At 40.7% G+C, this 19,558-nt stretch overlaps 2 protein-coding genes across 3 annotated transcripts; both read right to left on the reverse strand.

The window, feature by feature from the left end:
- Nucleotides 1-2,026: 2,026 nt before the first annotated feature.
- LOC133134801 (fatty acyl-CoA hydrolase precursor, medium chain-like) lies at nt 2,027-17,462 on the reverse strand. Of its 2 annotated transcripts, none has more exons than XM_061251219.1 (13): nt 16,703-17,462; nt 11,988-12,177; nt 11,534-11,672; nt 11,264-11,397; nt 10,958-11,132; nt 10,653-10,757; nt 10,141-10,242; nt 9,297-9,440; nt 9,001-9,078; nt 8,588-8,735; nt 5,638-5,781; nt 5,256-5,328; nt 2,027-2,867 (listed from the first exon to the last, which is right to left on the reverse strand). In XM_061251219.1, the coding sequence occupies exons 1-13, from the start codon at nt 16,779-16,781 to the stop codon at nt 2,693-2,695; spliced, it is 1,686 nt and encodes a 561-aa protein (XP_061107203.1). In that variant the 5' UTR covers nt 16,782-17,462; the 3' UTR covers nt 2,027-2,692. The 2 variants fall into 2 exon arrangements, with proteins under 2 accessions (XP_061107203.1, XP_061107204.1); XM_061251220.1 differs by having other exon boundaries at nt 10,958-11,111; nt 16,703-17,457.
- LOC133134804 (uncharacterized) lies at nt 12,191-14,535 on the reverse strand. Its single transcript, XM_061251221.1, has 2 exons — nt 13,801-14,535; nt 12,191-12,834 (listed from the first exon to the last, which is right to left on the reverse strand). Exons 1-2 carry the CDS (start codon nt 14,388-14,390, stop codon nt 12,750-12,752), a joined length of 675 nt encoding a protein of 224 aa, XP_061107205.1. The 5' UTR covers nt 14,391-14,535; the 3' UTR covers nt 12,191-12,749.
- Nucleotides 17,463-19,558: the final 2,096 nt, after the last annotated feature.

Below are 19,558 nucleotides of genomic sequence, written 5' to 3' on the forward strand. Positions count from 1 at the left end.
AATATTAACATAAAGAGTTTTGAGTGAATGAGTATTCTGTTTGAAACAGTGAAACATGACATGAGCCTTCTAATGTTCTCTGTATAACTTAAGATGACATCATGCCTGATGATGGGGTATTGCAGATGGGGGGGTTGCAGTTCTCTGTATAGGTGACATCAGACATCAGGGAGGGTGGGGGATCATTTGTGTGCCAGCTCCCTTTAATCATCACACTAACAGGAAAACCAGAGGTACTTCACATTTTCACTTTGCTGTGGTAGGTGCTTCAGGAATCTGATCAAAATCTTTTTCTGAGTCACACCATCACTTTCATCTGCTCCCTAGAGGGGGTGCTTCTATTGCTGTCTCCTGTGGGCCCCCGTTTTATTTCATAACTGCAAAGCTACGTGGCACATTACCCAAAGTGATATTCTGAGGAAAGCGCATGAACTTCCACTTCCTGTTCTCCCTTTTGTCCCCTGTTGGGCAGTTTTCTTATTTATAGCATTTTTAATATTGTGCAATACTGTTGCACTGTTGCACAAAAACAGTTCTTGAGATTTTATTCCAAAAAAGGTGACTTGACTCCATTGTATATAGGGTGAGCATCTAAATACATTCTTAAAATATTTTAATTATTATTCGGTAAGCTTATAAGGAGCCAGCCTGCTTTTGAATAATAAATAGCACGTGAATTTGTGGAATGTGTTTGAATTTTTGATGGGGGTTGGGTATTTTACAAAAACTTCAATCAATGGACCTCAATGAATACTGTATATTAGTATACAAAATATTATTATTGTCATTATTGTACTTATTTTTTATGATCTTCTCGGTCCGTTACTGTCTGAGGAGAGCGGAAGGAGAGGGAGGTTGAGACAGGCAGGCGGATAAAAAGTGTTGAATAGTTTACTAAGCAAAATCCTTTTTGGAAAACTGCCAGGAGATGGCAATGCTGAATGCTCACTTTTGGTGATATTGTCATCAATTTGAAAGTGGATTTGTCCAGTGTTGTGGCTGTAGCTCCATTGTGTTTCTAACCGCATCAGCTGCAGCCACAATAATTTGTTCAAGAATAGTAACCATTTTCTTGGCTATGTCATTTTCAAGCGTCAAGTGTCAAGAAAAGTGGCGATACTTAAGGGGTTAAATAATATGAAAAAATTATAAAAACAAAAAAATACATATTGCTAAATAATATCAATGAATTTACACACATTCCTCAGCATCTTCCACAGATATAAATGTTGCATGCTTGAAGGGCACCCTCTAGTATATTGGAAAAAATATTGCATAAAAAAAAATAATAAATAGTGAACTGAATTTGAACTGCTTCTTCAGATGAACAATTTCAGTGAGAGTATGTATTTAAATGGAAATCGATGTTTTTAGGACAAAGATTTTAAATCATAACCAATCAAATCTGCATCCACGAAGAGCTGAGCAACTGCAAGACACTGCCTGAAATGGATTCCCTTCACAATTTGCTGACATGAAATTATGTCCATCACTGAAAATCTACAGATCCTATTAACTATTTTCTTTCAGGACTGCAACCTGTGTGACACAGCCTCATACATCCAGAATCATTTAATAATACTGAGCAGTGGTGTGGTCATAATGCAAACAGCATTTTGTTGTTTTCTTGTACTGTTTAAAATTGTAGTGGTATTACTCACTCTGGTACAATGCTACAGTTAAAATTGTACCTTGGTTGTGGTGTGTTGCAAGGAACAGCTGGACTCTAATTTGTCAGGCCTCTGGCTGCTCAATGGTGTTATTTTTGAATGATCTCTTGCATATGAATGTATTTATTATTGTACCAGTGCACTTTATGGCAGCTTCCACCAATTATTGAAAATTATATCTCACCATTTATAAAATAGGTTTCTAAAACATTGTCTGCAGCCTTTAAAGGACTCCTGAGTGTTTTATTATTATTATTATTATTTTTATTTTTTACATACCATCCTATTTTAAATGTTCCACTTCAAACAAGTGACAAACTTACATCAGGGTCACAATAAAACTACAAATACCCAGATATAATAATGGCCATTTTTATTGCAGAAGCATAATTTTACTGTTATCTTCCAAACAAATATTATGATGCTGATCTTCATTAGATATACATCATTTTTGTTCATTTTACTCCTACACATATTAAGACAATTTAATCTAATTTCAGCCAAAATATTTTCTCTGTCCAGATTTCATGCTTTAAAACATTTTCACATGTCTATTGGTTCACTAATCAATTCAATATCCAAAACACTTCTTTTTGTTTCATTCTGAAAATATTAAGAGTAGATTAGTATTTCTACATAATGGAGAATGTTTGACAAATGATCTTGCCAATTTCATGTTTAATTCCAGTAATCTGTCCGATAGCCATGACTAAACAACACACAGACACCCACAGACACACAAGTACGCACACACAGAAAGGTTAGGATCAGCAGAACCTATTAAAATATCTGAGACCGAGTGCAGTTTGAGGTTCTTGAAGCAGCACTCACTACAGCACGTATCAACCAATCGCAGTCCCCGAGGGCCAAGAACTGCTGGTTTTCCACCCTGCTTTTACTTGGGAGTCAGGTGTGAAGACACTCTGGCCAATCAGTAGCAGTACCTGTCAAGTTATTTACCTGGGAGAAAAGAAAACCAGCGCTGGATTTGGATTCGAGGGCCAGATTTAATGATCCGTAGTCTAAAGCTCGCTGTGTTTCTCCTGTGCACGCATCTTCTCCGGTAATGTCTGGGTCAGGAAAACATACCGGCCCCTCTTCAGATGCTTGCCTGTCTGCTGTTTCAGTCCTAGAGCCAGGAACTCCTCCTCTGGGCCATACTGTGGCCAATGAACCAACCCCACTCCGTTAGGGGACCTGCAGTATAGGGGGGGGGGGGTCGCCCAAGCAAGCAGGCATGAGAAACGAACATGGGTGAGATGTGGACATAAAGCAACAAAAAGCAAAATGTGGATGCAGTCACATTTATCATTCATCAATCATGAATTTGGACAGAGGAAATCCGGTCACAAAACTCTATAATTTGGATTGAAGATTGTTATTTCAACAGTGTTAGATTTCCGAAGCTGAACAGTCTTTAATGCCAGGTTTTGTCCTCACTGACAGTAATATGGCATTTGGAATGCGCTGCTATAACTAGCTTGTCAGGGTTTGACCTACTTTAATAACCGTTAAACTGTGTTAGTCATAGATTGTGGGAAATCTGAGGTCATAACTCTGGAGTGCCAAATTAATCATGTCTTCTGAGGACTTCAATAATACATGCATCACTGAACATACCACAGTGCATGTCATTCACAGAAGATTCACATTTGTGATGAGGTCATTCTGTTCTGTATACCCAAAAAGGAATATACAATCAATAATTTCTGCCCAATACACTTGGATAATATTTATATCACTCAAATGGTATGGATATTTTAATTTATATGTGAGTTAGAGTTTGTTTATTTGACTGTGCAAGTAAAAATTAAAAGCCTTTTCGACACCAGTATAAAGATTTTGTCAGGGCGCAGAACACAGAAACCAAGAGCGACCAGGAAGTAATCCAACAATCTTTATTAGATGAACAGCAGGTCAGACAGGCAATGGTCAAGTATAGGCAGATGGGAGTGTCACAGATGAGCATGTTTGTAATCGAGAATTGAAGCAGAGGTTTGTTATCGGGGTTACCGGGCACAGCAGAGGAAATCCAAAATGAAGTCGGGGCAAATACAGGCAAAAGGGGAGATCCAAAAGGCAGAAATAAGGTAACACGAAACAGATCAAAAAAGAGATCAAGTAGGGTAAATGCTGGAAAGAATGGCTGAAGCACATTACGATCTGTCAAAGAACTGAACGAAATGGGCTGACTTAAAAAAAGGGTTGATAGTGGAGGGGTCGATGAACATGGGGGCGACCCTTCCACTATTCCCTGGAGGACAACCAGACGTTCTGCCCCACCGTGTAGCGTCAGTCAGCAAATCTCTTAATTTCAGAGACGTGTCAAAGTAGGGTAACGCACGCTCTTCTCCAGGCTAGGTGTGCGCGCCAGACTAAAAGCTGTACTGCTGGAACTTCACCTTCTTTCTCTCCCTCTGGAAAGAGGGGTAGCTGGTACCCCCAAACAACATAAAGAGGGAAAGGTCCCTGGAGGAAACTAGAAGGGAGTGATTCGCGTATTATATCCAGTGGAGTGTGTTAACCAAGGTGGTGGGGGACTTCTCCACAATGTCCGTTGGTCTGAGAGTAGAATCCGGATGACAGCTGAGCCTGGGTTCCAATAAGCGAACAGAAAGCCTTCCAAAAACGGTTGGAGAACGAGGTGACTTGTAGGGGGAGGCTGTGCAGACGGAAGACGTGGAGGAACAGCAGTTTGGTCATTTCTGTAGAGGAGGGTAATTTTGGGAGGGCCACAAAGTGAAAAAACTTGGAGAAGCAGTCGACAATAGTAAGGACGACAGACATCCCTTTGGAGACGGTCAAGGCTTGTGTGTGACTGACTCTGGGGTGACAAGCCAGTGGGAAGAAGTGCGCCCATTCAAGGACTGTTTCTGAGATGAAGAGGCGATTGGGCGGAGTGTCGTCAGGTGCAGGACTGCTTCCTCAACTGTACTGATGATATCCAGTTTGAGGGCATCAACCAGGGTACCAGGAGGCAGAACGCGAGCTATACCCGTGTTGGACTGAGCCGGTGAGTGTAACCGGGAGAGTGGGTCAGGCTTGGTATTCTTCGATCCGGGATGGTAAGTAAGGTAAAAATTTAACCGGTTAAAAAACAAAGACCAGCAGTCTTTCCCAGTCACCGATACTGTAGTTTCTCTTGGTGAGGGAGAGCCGGTAAATAAAAAAGCACAGGGGTGCATCCTGTTATCAGGGGTTCTAAAGGTCTGTTAGGTTCTTGGAATGCCTGCTCAGCATCAGGAGGCCAGTGGAAAATAACTTTGGTAGATGTCAGTGCCGTGAGAGGAGCGGCAAAAGAACTAATTGCGGATGAAGCACCGGTAGAAATGAGCAAAGCCCAGGAACCGCTGAAGCTCCTTACGGTTAGCTGGTGATGGCCAGTCAGCGAGTTCCAGTTCCATTTCTAGTTTGCCTCGAGAGACCACAAAGCCGAGGAACTGGGTAAAAAAAGACTTGGGTAAAAACGAACCAGTGCTACTGGCCTTGATGGACAGATTTTAGTATCCCTGCTTTTGGGGTTACTCCCTCTTGTGAAAAGGGCTCTCATAAGTATTGGAAATGGCAAACCCTAATAGACCCTACCCAGTGCGAGCGAAGTTGGCCCAGTATGCCATCACGGTCCTGGACAGCTCCTCCTCTTCCTCTGTGCAATTGCCTGAAAAAGAGGAAGCTTACTATGGTACCTTGTGTGGTTCTCAAATAATCAGCTCCAACACATCCACAACATACAACAACAGCCTATAGCCTAGGGACTAATGTACATAACTGGGACCCAGTAGGTTGGTGGTTCAAGCCCCAGTGTAGCCAGCTGGGCACTTGAGCAAGGCCCTTATCCCAGCATTGCTCCAGGGGGGATTGTCCCCTACTTAGCCAAATCCACTATTAGTCACTTTGGCTAAAAGTGACAGCTAAATAACAATTATTATTATACCATTGTGTCTGCATGCAAGATTTTAACCTGTACCTGTGACATTTAGGTCCATGAAGCAAAGGCCAAATACAAAAATGAGGTCATCCCCATGGTCCATTTTGACAAAGCTGGGCCTGGTCTTCTGCAACATGCTTGGAGCGTCCTGCATCTCATACAGGTAGACAGAAGCTCCTGTGTCTGGGGGGAGGGTTAGAGGGAGGGACATTCGTACAGCGCTACACAGACATGACAGCAGAGACCTCTTAAAGCAGGAGACAGATCATATTTGCAGAGGTAAACCCCCTTGCAGAGGGCGTGGCTCTCAGTGACCAAGTACTTCAATTTAATTTATTTTTATATATATATGTATATATATATATATACAGTGGTGTGAAAAAGTGTTTGCCCCCTTCCTGATTTCTTATTTTTTTGCATGTTTGTCACACTTGTTTCAGATCATCAAACAAATTTAAATATTAGTCAAAGACAACACAAGTAAACACAAAATGCAGTTTTTAAATGAAGGTTTTTATTATTAAGGGAGAAAAAAAATCCAAACCTACATGGCCCTGTGTGAAAAAGTGATTGCCCCCCAAACCTAATAACTGTTTGGGCCACCCTTAGCAGCAACAACTGCAATCAAGCGTTTGCGATAACTTGCAATGAGTCTCTTACAGCGCTGTGGAGGAATTTTGGCCCACTCATCTTTGCAGAATTATTGTAATTCAGCCACATTGGAGGGTTTTCGAGCATGAACTGCCTTTTTAAGGTCATGCCACAGCATCTCAATAGGATTCAGGTCAGGACTTTGACTAGGCCACTCCAAAGTCTTCATTTTGTTTTTCTTCAGCCATTCAGAGGTGGACTTGCTGGTGTGTTTTGGATCATTGTCCTGCTGCAGAACCCAAGTTCGTTTCAGCTTGAGGTCACAAACAGATGGCCGGACATTCTCCTTCAGGATTTTTTGGTAGACAGCAGAATTCATGGTTCCATTCATCACAGCAAGTCTTCCAGGTCCTGAAGCAGCAAAACAGCCCCAGACCATCACACTACCACCACCATATTTTACTGTTGGTATGATGTTCTTGTTACTTTTACGCCAGATGTAATGGGACACACACCTTCCCAAAAGTCTTGGGGATCATCAAGATGTTTTCTGGCAAAATTATTTTGCCTTAATGTTCTTTTTGCTCAGCAGTGGTTTTCGTCTTGGAACTCTGCCATGCAGGCCATTTTTGCCCAGTCTCTTTCTTATGGTGGAGTCATGAACAATGACCTTAACTGAGGCAAGTGAGGCCTGCAGTTATTTGGATGTTGGAAGATGTCTCTTGGATGAGTCGTCGCTGCGCTATTGGGGTAATTTTGGTCGGCCAGCCACTCCTGGGAAGGTTCACCACTGTTCCATGTTTTCGCCATTTGTGGATAATGGCTCTCACTGTGGTTCGCTGGAGTCCCAAAGCTTTAGAAATGGCTTTATAACCTTTTCCAGACTATTAGATCTCAATTACTTTCTTTCTCATTTGTTCCTGAATTTCTTTAGATCTCGGCATGATGTCTAGCTTTTGAGGATTATTTGGTCTACTTCACTTTGTCAGGCAGGTCCTATTTAAGTGATTTCGTGATTGAGAACAGTTATGGCAGTAATCAGGCCTGGGTGTGGCTAGAGAAATTGAACTCAGGTTTGATAAACCACCGTTAAGTTATGTTTTAACAGGGGGGGCAATCACTTTTTCACACAGGGCCATGTAGGTTTGGATTTTTTTTCTTCCTTAATAATAAAAACCTTCATTTAAAAACTGCATTTTGTGTTTACTTGTGTTGTCTTTGACTAATATTTAAATTTGTTTGATGATCTGAAACATTTATGTGTGACAAACATGCAAAAAAATAAGAAATCAGGAAGGGGGCAAACACTTTTTCACACCACTGTATATATATATATTAATTCATTTTGGTAAAATATATTCCGTTTTTTCTCACTTTGAGCACCTGCCCCTGTAAAGGTATGTACGGCCCTGCAGTAAAGGTCATAAATGTGCAGTACTCTTTCACTGGGAATTTATTTAAACTCCTCAAATATTTGGATATTTTGAAACGTCTCCCATTTTTTCCACTGAAGAGGGAGATAGTATGCTGCTAGAATACAATCCATGCAATAAAAGTATTTTAATCTAAATATTTAAATGTTTCTATTTAAAAAATAGAGTTACAAAACATTTTAGCATATAGCATTTAATTTCAATTGTATTATATTTCAGGTAATTAATTCAATTACATACACATCTATATTTTGTGACTGCCTCACAAAAGGTACAGTATGAAGTTGTGGCACTATTTAATTTTTCTCCTCTTCTGTTCTTATGTTTATTGAGCAGTACTTTTCTTTGGACATTTGAATCTGTTTATGATTGTTTTAAAGGAGCACTACTGAATAAAATAATATACACTCAGTGAGCACTTCATTAGATATTTATTAGATTTATTTTTCAGACTTAAGAATTCTGCTGCTGTAGTCTATTCACAGGATGCGAGTTCAGAGATGCTCTTCTGCATACCACTGTTATAATGCAAGGTTATTTGCGTTACTGTCACCTCCCACCAGTCTGGCCCTTCTCCTCTGACCTCTCTCATTAACAAGGCATTTCTGCCTGCAGAATTGCTGCTTACTGGTTTTTTGTTTTTCACACAATTCTCTGCCAACTCTAGAGACTGTTGTGTGTGAAAATCCTAGGAGATCAGCAGTTTCTGAGATACTCAAACCACCCAGCCTGGCACCAACAATCATTCCATGGTCAAAGTCACTAAGATCACATTTCTTCCACATTCTGACATCTGGTTTAAAAAACAGCTGAACCTCTTGACCACAACATTTAGTTGCAGCTACATGAATGGCTGATTAAATATTTTCATTAATAAGCTGGTGTACAGGTCTACTTTGTAAAGTGATCACTGAGAGCATATGTACATGCATGTTAGTTCATCAATATGAGGGCAATATAGATACCTCTGTGGGAATTGGCTGTTTGGATGGCAGGAATAGTGAACATAATGTCTCCCATCATCTCCAAGGCACTGTCCCGATTTGCCAGCCGATCTTCCGAAGTTCCTAGGTATTCATCAGCAATCAGTTCCATTCTGCTCTGATCTTCTGGCTGAAACACAAGTCCGGAATGGTAGGCTACTTTATTTAATTTCTCACTTCAATTAATCAGGGGGAAGGTAGATTGAGACTGGAAGACATTGCTTCAACAGAGGACATATTATTGTCTGTACATAACATTTTATTTTAATTATGTTTAAATTTAAGCCACTGTGCAAATCTCTCTGGTTTTCTAACAAAGCATTACAATCCTCATATATTACTGAACAGGTTTACAGTCCTCACTAGTAATATAATATAATTCACTGATCTCTCACCTTGCGGTATGAAAATGACATGGAGGACAGGACCTGGTCCCGGTCCATTCCTTCCTCCCAACCAGGTGGCGCCAGGAACTGTTGTTTTTGGTGGGGGGGGGGGGATATTTCTTCCATTAGTTATACATTTGGTTATAAAGTTATACAGTAGGTATAACATTTTCAAATGTACAACAAACAACCATACTAAAGAGTACAGCCAGTATTAATACCATTGGAATGTACAACCAGGAGTAAATGAGCACTAAGTTGCTCCAGATCATCTTTGCTTTTGGCACTGATTAAGGATAGCTTACACTGGGCAGCAGCCAGCCGCATTCTTGGTTTGTCACACCAGTCATAAATGGAACCTTATGGACCTCATGATCCTGGAAGGCGTCCTCTATCATCTTTGGGAGGAACTGTCCATCTTTTGACACCAAAAACACAATATTTTGTGCCTTCAAAAGAAAATGAAACAGAGCTGAACATTAGTAATTTCTCCAAAGAAGATACTTTTATTACATACAGTTGTCATGATTTGTCAGTACCCAGTATGCAATCCCTGAGAAAGGCTGGAAAGGCTCTTGAATGCTACTGGTTCTGTGTACATTTTCATGAATCAAAGGAAGTTTGACTTTGGCAAGCTCAAATGCAAATATAAAGGCCTTATAAACTTAATACCAATTATGGTGTACCGTTGTGATATGGTTTGCTATTCTGAAGAAAGAGTGTGACATATAGTGCGCTCCATCATCTTTGAGACAACATCATATTGCTTTTTTTCCTTGATGTGGCTCTACTCCACAATTTTAGATTTGTAAATAAACAATTCATATGGTTATGTGGTTAACATGCAGATTCTGAGCTTTTCTTAAAGGCTTGTTCTGACCACTTTTGGTTCCAAGCATTTTTTTTTGACAAAAAGATGAGCACAAATAAAGTACTACCAATTCCATGATGCACAAGTTGCGTAATTCTATGCACATCACTAATGAGCAAACATGACATATTTACACATATTTAGGAATTTCATAATTTAGGAATTTCATAATTTCTTGAAGTACAAGTTGCTTAGTCGCCTGCAATATTTTTCAGTTTCAAATAGTTTTGCCAATCATTTTTGGATCTCCCTGGTAGTAGCTGTTCATAGTATCTCACCTCTACAACTGTCTTCAGAATTTCCTCCTCAGTCAGTTGCTTCATGCAGTCCACAATCGTCTTGGAACTGGTAATGTCACAGCCTGACATGTTACCCAATATCTAGACATCAACCATGGGAAAGCAGTGTGGAAACACAACATAGTTAATCATGAGATAATGAAATTAGGTAAGACTAGTTTTCTTTAATACCAATTATGGTGCACTGTTGTGATATGGTTTGCTATTCTGAAGAAAGAGTGTGACATATAGTGTGCTCCATCATTTTTGAGACAGGATCATATTGCATTTTTTTCTTGATGTTTCTCTACTCCACAATTTTAGATTCGTAATCAAACAATTCATGTGATTATGTGGTTAACGTGCAGATTCTCAGCTTTTCTTAAAGCCTTTCATACATTTTGGTTCCACCATACAGAAATTGCAGCACCATAGTGTTTGGGACATATTCCTGATATGTAAAAGAAAGACTAAATATGTTCTTGTCCCAAAATGTATGGAGCGCCAAATACCTGGGCAGTAGGAAATTGGTCGGGAATTAAAATACTATTCATTTTTGCGGTTCCACTCTGTGCAATCGCTCGATGGAACAGTCCAGAGGATAAGGGAGAAAGGGCCTGCAGACAACACATGCACGCACAAAAACGTTATGTTGTGCAGAGAACAAAATGGACAATTTTAGAAACACCATCTTTAAAACATTTGAACTGGACAGGCTGTTCTTCATTAGCAAGGTCTGCCTGTGGCCTGTGTCTATACTTGAGATTAGTTGTCCATGTCTGCTCAGTAAGAAGCTTTTAATTTTTTAGATTCGTACTTGCAACGACACGCTAACTCCACCGGCGGACTCCCCGAAGATGGTGACTGATCCCGGATCTCCCCCAAATCTCTCGATATTTTTCTGCACCCAACGCAGTGCAGCCACCTGGTCCAGAAGTCCAAAGTTCCCAGGGGCATGCTCATCCCCAGTGCTGGGTAGGAAAGGAACCATACTAGTAACAACAAGTCAAACATTAATTGTGGTTCATTCATTGCAGTGACCATACACTCACTGCAGTGACCACTGTCTCACCCCATTTAATTATGGCAATTTCTTGAATCTCATGTGGCTGTGCACTCTTACCTGAAGAACCCCAGAATTCCTAACCGGTACTGAATCACCACAACCACCACATCTTGATAGGCTGCTAGTACGGATGCATCCTGGAGTGATGATGACCCCATCACAAAGCCGCCGCCATGGATCCACACCATGACCTGAAGAAAAGCTAGAATCAATACATACAGATGTACATGCACATAAAGACACGCATTTACCATGCTCTGAGACATTAAAACACATCTGTTATCATTTTCATCATAGACTGTGTGACTAAGGATTATTTACACTCACAGGTAATTTAGACTCTGACTTTGGGGTTGCAGGTGTATATATGTCCAGGTAGAGACAGTCTTCTGAAACAGCAGGGACATCCATATGCAATGAAATCTTTTCAAGTAGGTCCAGCACAAATTGTCTGTTTTGTAGACACCTACAATACATTTTTTAAAATGTTAATAGCTGTTAGTGTTTCTTCACACAGGTACAACATGCAAGCAGATACTTAAGCACTTGTGAACTTAGAAACTAGAAAAACCATACATGTAATGCCTATGTGAGAGGGACATGGCTTAAGACATAAATTATCATCTAAAATTAGAATGAAAAACAGTGGTCTGATTGAATGTTACATAATAGTTATGTGACTGTGAAATAAGTTCTAGCAGCAATGGCTGTATAACTGTACTGAAGTAAAGTATCGATTCCTTGTCAGTAATATCTGACTGTGTGATCTGGCTGGTCTTACATGAGTGGCTTCTGTGTAGCATCCCGCTCTCCCTCCCATGGCTCTTCGGGCAGTGGAGGGGCCAGCCTTAGAGGCCCAATCGGTGGCTGTGCAAAAGGCACACTCAAATAGGTGTGCACCACAGTCTGCACACCCTTCACCTTCACATACTTTCCCCTTAAACTCCCAGATTGGAGGGTCACCAGCGGTCCTGCAAATAAATACAATCATTTCCAAATCCGTAAACTCGCAAACCTGAACAAGTAAGCTCAACAAATTATATGACATTAGACTCTCATTATAATGAAGTTTATAAACTGTATGGCATAGAGCAAGGGAACTTATGTATGTAACTTTATCAATTTCACTTGCAAGAATTTATAAAAACATTAGCTTAGAAATAAGATGATTAGCCTAAATACAACTTGCCTAAAGGTAATATTTGGTCATAGTACACCCATTTGGTCATCTCTGTTAGATGTACTTTGTGGTACAAAGTAAAGCATGTACATTTGGACATACAGTAATATGGGCCGTATGAAAGGAATCAATGCATTTTACTTCAGACATTTTGGATCTATTGTCAGACATTTACAGTATACAGTGCAGTCCATATGTACAGTATTTGGACAGTTGGTACAATTTCTGTTCTTTTGGCTCAGCAGTCTAGCACATTAGATGTGAAATTAAACAATAAATGTGAGATAAAAGTGCTACTGTCCTCTTTCATTTGAGGGCATTTACATTGATATTGGGTGATGCATGTAGGAATCACATGCCTTTTTATTGCATTTGGAGTCTGTCATTGGCGTTCGTCAACATGAGATCCTGAGTTGTGTCAATGACAGTCAAGTAAGCCATTATGAGGCTGAGAAATAAGAAAAAAAACAGTCTAGACTAGGTCAAACCAAAATAAGACTTGTCTTGACATAGCCTTACCAAAATTAATTGATTAGAACATCATTAAGAAGAAAGAGAGCACAGGTGTATGTTTGGGATCATTGCCTTGCTGTGGGATGAAGCGCCGTCCAATGGGTTTGGAGACATTTGATTGTCCCGCATCTGTGTGGGGGTGTTATAGTTTGGGCATGAATGGCTGCCAGGGGAACTGATTCACTTGCCTTCATTGATATGTAAATACGGCCTGTAACATAGTGGTTAAGGTAAATGACTGGGACACGCAAGGTTGGTGGTTCTAATCCCGGTGTAGCCACAATAAGATCTGCACAGCCGTTGGGCCCTTGAGCATTTCCATTTTTTTCATTTTTGTCATTTGGCAGATGCTTTTAATCCAAAGCGATTTACAAGTGCTTGGGTTCTTCCACAAGTTAAAGCATCACATCCATAACTAGTAAAATACACATGAAGTGTTGTTCTAATCATACAGTCATCATTAGTGCAATTATTATTATTTTTGAACATTTTTTTGGGGGTTAGACAAGAGGGATAGGGATAACAGAAAGGGGGGCGAGGGAAATCAGGAGGTAGGGCTAAGGTACAGTTTGAAAAGGTGTGTTTTTAGTATGTGTCGAAATAGGGGGAGGGATTCTGCAGTCCTGACAGTGGTAGGCAAGTCATTCCACCACTGAGGAACCAGAACGGAAAACAGGCGTGAACGTGCAGCTCGACCGCCAGGTGCTCGTAGTGAGGGAACCATAAGGTGACCAGAGCTGGCAGACCAGAGTGGTCTAGCTAGGGAGTGATCAAGGATTGTATGTAAGGTTGGGCAGTCCCCTTAGCAGCCTGAAATGCCAACAATAGGGCCTTGAATCGGATGCATGCGGCAATAGGAAGCCAGTGGAGGCCAATGAGAAGCGGGGTGACGTGAGCCGACCTGGGCTGACTGGTGATCAGGCGGGCTGCAGCATTCTGGACCAGCTGGAGGAACTTGATGGCACACGCTGGGAGACCAGCTAGGAGGGAGTTGCAGTAATCCAGGCGGGAAATGACGAGCGCCTGGACTAGGAGCTGGGTGGCTTTCTCCGTCAGGAGATGACGGATACGGCGTATATTGTAGAGGAAGAACCTGCAGGTTCTGGCAGTGGAGGATACTTGTGAAGCCAGGGTGAGGCAGTTATCAAGAGTCATCCCAAGATTCTTTGCCGTATAGGAGGAGGAAACTACAAAGTCCTCAACAGTCAGTGAGAGGTCGATTGTCGGAGAGGACTTAGCAGGGATGTAGAGAAGCTCAGTTTTAGCAAGGTTAAGCTTCAGGTGGTGGGGAGTCATCCACGCAGAGATATCAAGCAGGCAGAGATGTGTGGTGACCTGGGTATCGGGGGGGAAGGAAAGAAAGAGTTGGGTGTCATCGGCGTAAGAGTGGTAAGAAAAGCCATGGTAAGAGATAACAGAACCAAGAGACATGGTGTATAGCGAGAAGAGGAGAAGACCAAGAACTGCCTGAGCCATGTCGCCCCCTTCCATCTACCCAATCAGGTGTCATCCCTTGGTCTTGTAAATCCCATTGGCCATCTGACAGAACCCTCATACAGTGTCTTATAATAGATCTTCATTTAGGACAGTTGTCTGAAGTTAGGTGCATTTGTTGAATCCGACGTGGTACACTCATATGAGCCCTTCGTTGAAAATATGTAAATAAAGTATGAGAAAGTATGAAAATGTATGATTGAATATGATATGAGCATGAAGATGATCCAATGATGGCCCAATGATCCCAAACATACACCAGTGCTCTTTTGTCTCAATGGTGTTCCAAACTGTTTATTTTCGTAAACCTATGTCAAGATAAGCTTTATTTTGGTCTGACCTATGCCTCTTATCATTTCTCAGCCTCATAATTTAGCACATAAGACACTTCTGTGGACTTCAGAATTCACTGTGCTGCTGCTATCAGCATTTACATTATCAATGAAGACAAATAAGTCAGCACCTCTGGCAGCCATACATGCCCAAACTATAACAGCCCCACCACCATGTTTCAAAGATGAGGCTGGGTGCTTGGGCATTTCCTTTTAACCTCCACACTTTGCTCTTGCCATCACTCTATACAAGTCAACCTTGGTCTGGGGCTGTCCACAAGACGTTTTTACAGAACTCTGCAGGCTCATTTAGAAACTTCTATGCAAGTTGTAACCTGGCCATCCTGTTCTTGCAACTTACTCGAGGCTTGCGTCTTAGTGTCGTCTCTGTAAAGAGAGCACGATCATTGAATAATTGTTGGCTTTGCCAAGAGCAGGGAATTTTAAGAACATACTTCTGCCCAGGAAAGTTCTGATGATGGCCCAGCAATACTACCAGAAAAGAACTACACGCAAACAGTGTTTCTCCCCCTGGTTGATGCAGCTTTAATCAGTCTTACAAAGAGATATTCCCAGCTGGACATTTTTTACGAATTGTTCGGATTTCTCTCCAGCTCCAAGGAGATGTAAACAGCGATCATTGACAACATACGGCATGGTATGACAAGTGACAGCATCTTGCAAAGGAAATTGGGGACATTGATGCACATGATCTGAGCTTTGAGATAAAAACAGCTGTCAAGAGCTAACCAAGTAATGTGTGCGATTCACCCATCTACCAGGAAAATGTTTTGGATTTGTACCCAAATCTTAGCGTTGGCCTTATTGTTAACTGTGCTGGTAACCGTGGCATCAGGAGAGAGGAGTGTTTGGCATCTTCAACTTGTACTATCTGCTATCGACAATGTCACAAGGGATGTCAATGGATTGGCCAAAATTTCAATTGAGCACATAATTTGTCGCAACTTGGATTACTCCAAGATACAGTTCACAGAAGTCAAAGCAAGGTCCTCTTTTAAATTGTGAGTCAACTGTGTTAATCCATTACATCGGTCTTAACTCAAAAATAGGGGTCAATATGTGATAAACTGGCTTTTTTTTTTTTTTGGCAAAAATTGTAGAGGGCAGCATATTCCCATTTTGCCCACAACACTGGTGTGTCTTCCCCTGGCCCTGTTCACCAGCGCTCTCTTTCTGAGGTTTATTTTGGAAAGCCAATTGTTTTTTTTCCCCCTCTAAATTCTCAGGCTCCTAGTGGCTTATTTGATTGTCACTGGCACAATTAAACCCCTAGAATCAAAACTAGGCACTGAAAGCTAACTTTCCTGAAACCTAACTACGCGATTGAAAACATCGGACTATTCAGAAGCAGCTGAGAAGCCAGCCGTCCGATTACTTTATGGTTTCATTTCAAATCCAATATACTACACAGCCGTAGTTGTACCAACTGTCCCGATATATAGCACTGTATCTGCAATGCACAGTTCTGAAGTCCTTTATGTAGGCTACATTATGTAACACGAGGCAGGCACAAGTTAGTAGGAATCCAAATGTGCACGAACATTAATTGAAACGGCATTTGTAATGTGTTTGCGGCGCTAGGCAACCAGAGAAATAACGAATTCGACACAACAGAAACAACTCCCATGTTGATAATGTGTTTATCCAAAAAAACATGCAAGGATAAGTTGGTTCGGTCGATTCAGTACGTATTAGTATTTAATTACAATTTTCCACTACGTGCCATGAAAATGTAGCCTAATTAAAATGACCACGCATAATGAGAGGGGGAAAGCAACTGTAAAAACGAAATCTCAAACAATCTAAACAATGTGACAACTGCAAAACTTAAAATAAAGAGTCATGTAGCATGGAGATTGGGTCGCGACAGACAAGTTTGTGCTGGTCCACGATTGTGCAGTTTTCTGCGCAGTGAACTCTGAATGCAAAAGAAAACAATCGTGTGCTGTTACTTGCCTTTAGTGTCCGCAGATGTTTTGCAGGAGAAAAGCAAGCATATGCCTACTAACCAGAAGACTAATGATAAACTGTTCATGGCGGCTCCTCTCCAATTCTTCTGCGATTGACACCGTCGGCTATAGAAAACGCTGTGGTGACACCCCGTACCTGGTGACGACTGCACTGTGCATGAATAAGACCTGTGATTTTATGGTACCGTATACCTTCGTAGGCGCCTTCCCACTTTGTCCTATAGTTTATTCGTCTCAGTTAAATATTAACCCTGATTTAATAGATAACAGTGCGATAACATACAATCCCCTTTCTTACTTGTCAATCATCTATGAATCATAATCACAAGAAAAGGTCAGGTTGCGAATTATAGCCTACATTGCATTTCTCAGTTAATCAAGTCCTATTTCAAGTCAGCATAAATAGGCTACAGGCACAAGTATGTTTTGACTATTGAAATTTTGTTACTGTCAGGTTCTGTAATTTTCTGTTATGCTTTATGTCCCCAGCGTTTTCACCTTTTGTTAACCTCTGTGCTTTCTGTCTGTCTCCCCATTCATTCCCTGTCATTTGTTTCACCCCTGTTCAATTTTGTGTCTCCGCCTCCCCCTCCTTATATGTACTTCTTTCCTGTCATATCTGCCATGTCTCTCTCCTGTTTCTCGTTGTCTATCAATTAGTATTGTATTGAAACCTGTCGTAGTTAGTTTTTTGTTGCTAGTTTCTAGTTTTGCTAGTTTTGTAGCGATTTTCTGGTTTTGATCTCTGCCTGGTTTTTGGACTCTGTTCTGGTTTTTGTATCTTTGCTTGTTTTGACTTCCTGGTTTTTGAACTCTGTCTGTTTCCTGATTAGGCTCTGCCTGCCCTGCATGAACCTGTCTGCTTGGGTTATGACCATTGCCTGTTTTTGGATCTGCCCCTTTGCCATTATTACATTATCCCTGAGTCTGCAATTCACTTTGTCCGATCCCTGACAGTTGCATACTCCCTACATTTGACGACTGCATTGAGTCTGCATGGATAGGCTATCCTGGGTTCATGATGTGATCCTTTGAGATGCTCTGCCAAGCTTTTTCCACTGACTCTTTCAGTTGCTATGTGAGGTTTTTTGTGCCCCCTTCCTGATTTCCTCTATTTTTGAATATTTTTCACCCTCAATGAATCTTTTGTTGATTTCATGAAAAAAGTTATCAAACGTCCATGTCACCCATGTGAAAAAGTAATCCCTAAAATTTAATAACTGGTTTCACCACCTTTAGCAGCAATAATTGCAACCAAACACTTCCTATAATGTGCTATCAGTCTTTTCCATCACTGTGCAGGATTTTTAACTCACTTTTCTGCTTCAATAAACACAAATTGGTCGGTTTTTAAAAAATTTGGATTATTTTCAGTCAATCTGATGAGGACTTCGTTGAGTTTTCTGGTACAGAGCAGAGTTCATGGTTCCTTCAATTATTTAAAGTTGTCCTGGTCCCAAGGCAGCAAAGCATCCACACACCATTACACTAACATCACCATGTTTGACTTTTGCTAATGTTCTTACTGTGAAATTCAGTAATCACTTTATGCCAGACATAATAGAACCTGTTTCATTCAAAAAGTTCCACTTGTCACTCACCTATCCATAGAACATTATCCCAAAAGGCTTGGGGATCATCCAGATGCATGAATCACTCAGTTCTCAGTCTCTTTCTTATTGTCATGAACACTGATATATCTGAAGCTAGAGCTTGGCCTGCAGGTCTTTGGATGTTCTTCCGGGATCATGTGTAACTTCCTGGATTAGTTGACACTGTTCCTGTGAAGAGGTTCAACTGTTTTTCAAACCAAATGTCAGAATGGGGATGACTTTGACCATGGAATGATTGTTGGTGCAAGACAAAACAAAAAACATCTAGTGAGCAGCAGTTGTGCAGGCAGAGACGCGTTGTTAATGACAGAGGTAGGAGGTGAAGGGCCAGACTGGTCAAAGGTGACAGGAAAGTGACAGTAATGGAAATAACCACACATTGCAATAGTGGTATGCAGAACAGTATCTTTAAACATGCAATGCGTCAAACCTCTAAGTGGATAGGCTACAGCAGCAAAAAAAATAAGCGTAATAAATACCTAGTAAAGTGAGTGTATATTCTACATTTTTTTTGCATCATAGAATGCTATACTTAGCAAAGAAAATTTTTTAATTGGAGATATTCAAGTTTTTTTTCTGATATGTCACACAATAAACCACACCTAAGAGCAAGCATCACAAACAGAAAGGCAAATAGGACTAAGAGTAAGTTTTCATCCTAGTCTTCCAAGGGGTATTACAATTTTTTACAATCACTTTGACACTAATTTCAGAACGTTGAGGTAATTTTTTAAAACAGTAGACACAAAACTCAAAACAGATAATCAATCTTTCAAAACTCTGAATTTTGTTTTCAATTGCTTGGATACAGTAGACATAAACCACAGATCATTTGTTTGAAGATGTAATGTACTGTTCAGAAGACCCAAACGCAGACCAGGATATATTGAGTACTCGTGGGTTATTTTCAGTCCGATATCAATGCCAGTAATCCTGAACAAACAATGCCAAAATTGAGATGCAGATGAATAGTGAGTACACAGTCCAAGGTCAAAAAAACTAGTGAGTGTTAGTTAGTTAGTTAGTTAGTTAGACAGACAATTAGTGTGTTAATATAATTAGTACTGTACAAAATCTATGTTAGTTGTTATTAGTAGATTAGTGCTATCTACAAACATGAATGGAGAAAAAGCAGGAAGTAAGAGAAAACAAGACTAAGAAGGAATCGTCATCAACATACTTTGTCACAGGGGTTTTAAACCTTTTTGGACACGCACCCTCCTCCCCCA

The sequence above is a fragment of the Conger conger genome, chromosome 8, assembly GCF_963514075.1.
Source record: "Conger conger chromosome 8, fConCon1.1, whole genome shotgun sequence".
In the NCBI taxonomy this organism is placed as follows: Eukaryota; Metazoa; Chordata; class Actinopteri; order Anguilliformes; family Congridae; genus Conger; species Conger conger.

Coding starts and splice junctions, on each gene's coding strand:
- LOC133134804 (XM_061251221.1), bottom strand. CDS start 14,390: ATGGAAGGGGGCGACATGGCTCAGGCAGTTCTTGGTCTTCTCCTCTTC. Junction 12,835..13,800: donor CTGATCACCAGTCAGCCCAG/GTCGGCTCACGT, acceptor CTTATTTCTCAG/CCTCATAATGGCTTACTTGA.
- LOC133134801 (XM_061251219.1), bottom strand. CDS start 16,781: ATGAACAGTTTATCATTAGTCTTCTGGTTAGTAGGCATATGCTTGCTT. Junction 11,398..11,533: donor AGTCAGAGTCTAAATTACCT/GTGAGTGTAAAT, acceptor GCTTTTCTTCAG/GTCATGGTGTGGATCCATGG. Junction 2,868..5,255: donor GCCAACTTCGCTCGCACTGG/GTAGGGTCTATT, acceptor CCTATACTGCAG/GTCCCCTAACGGAGTGGGGT.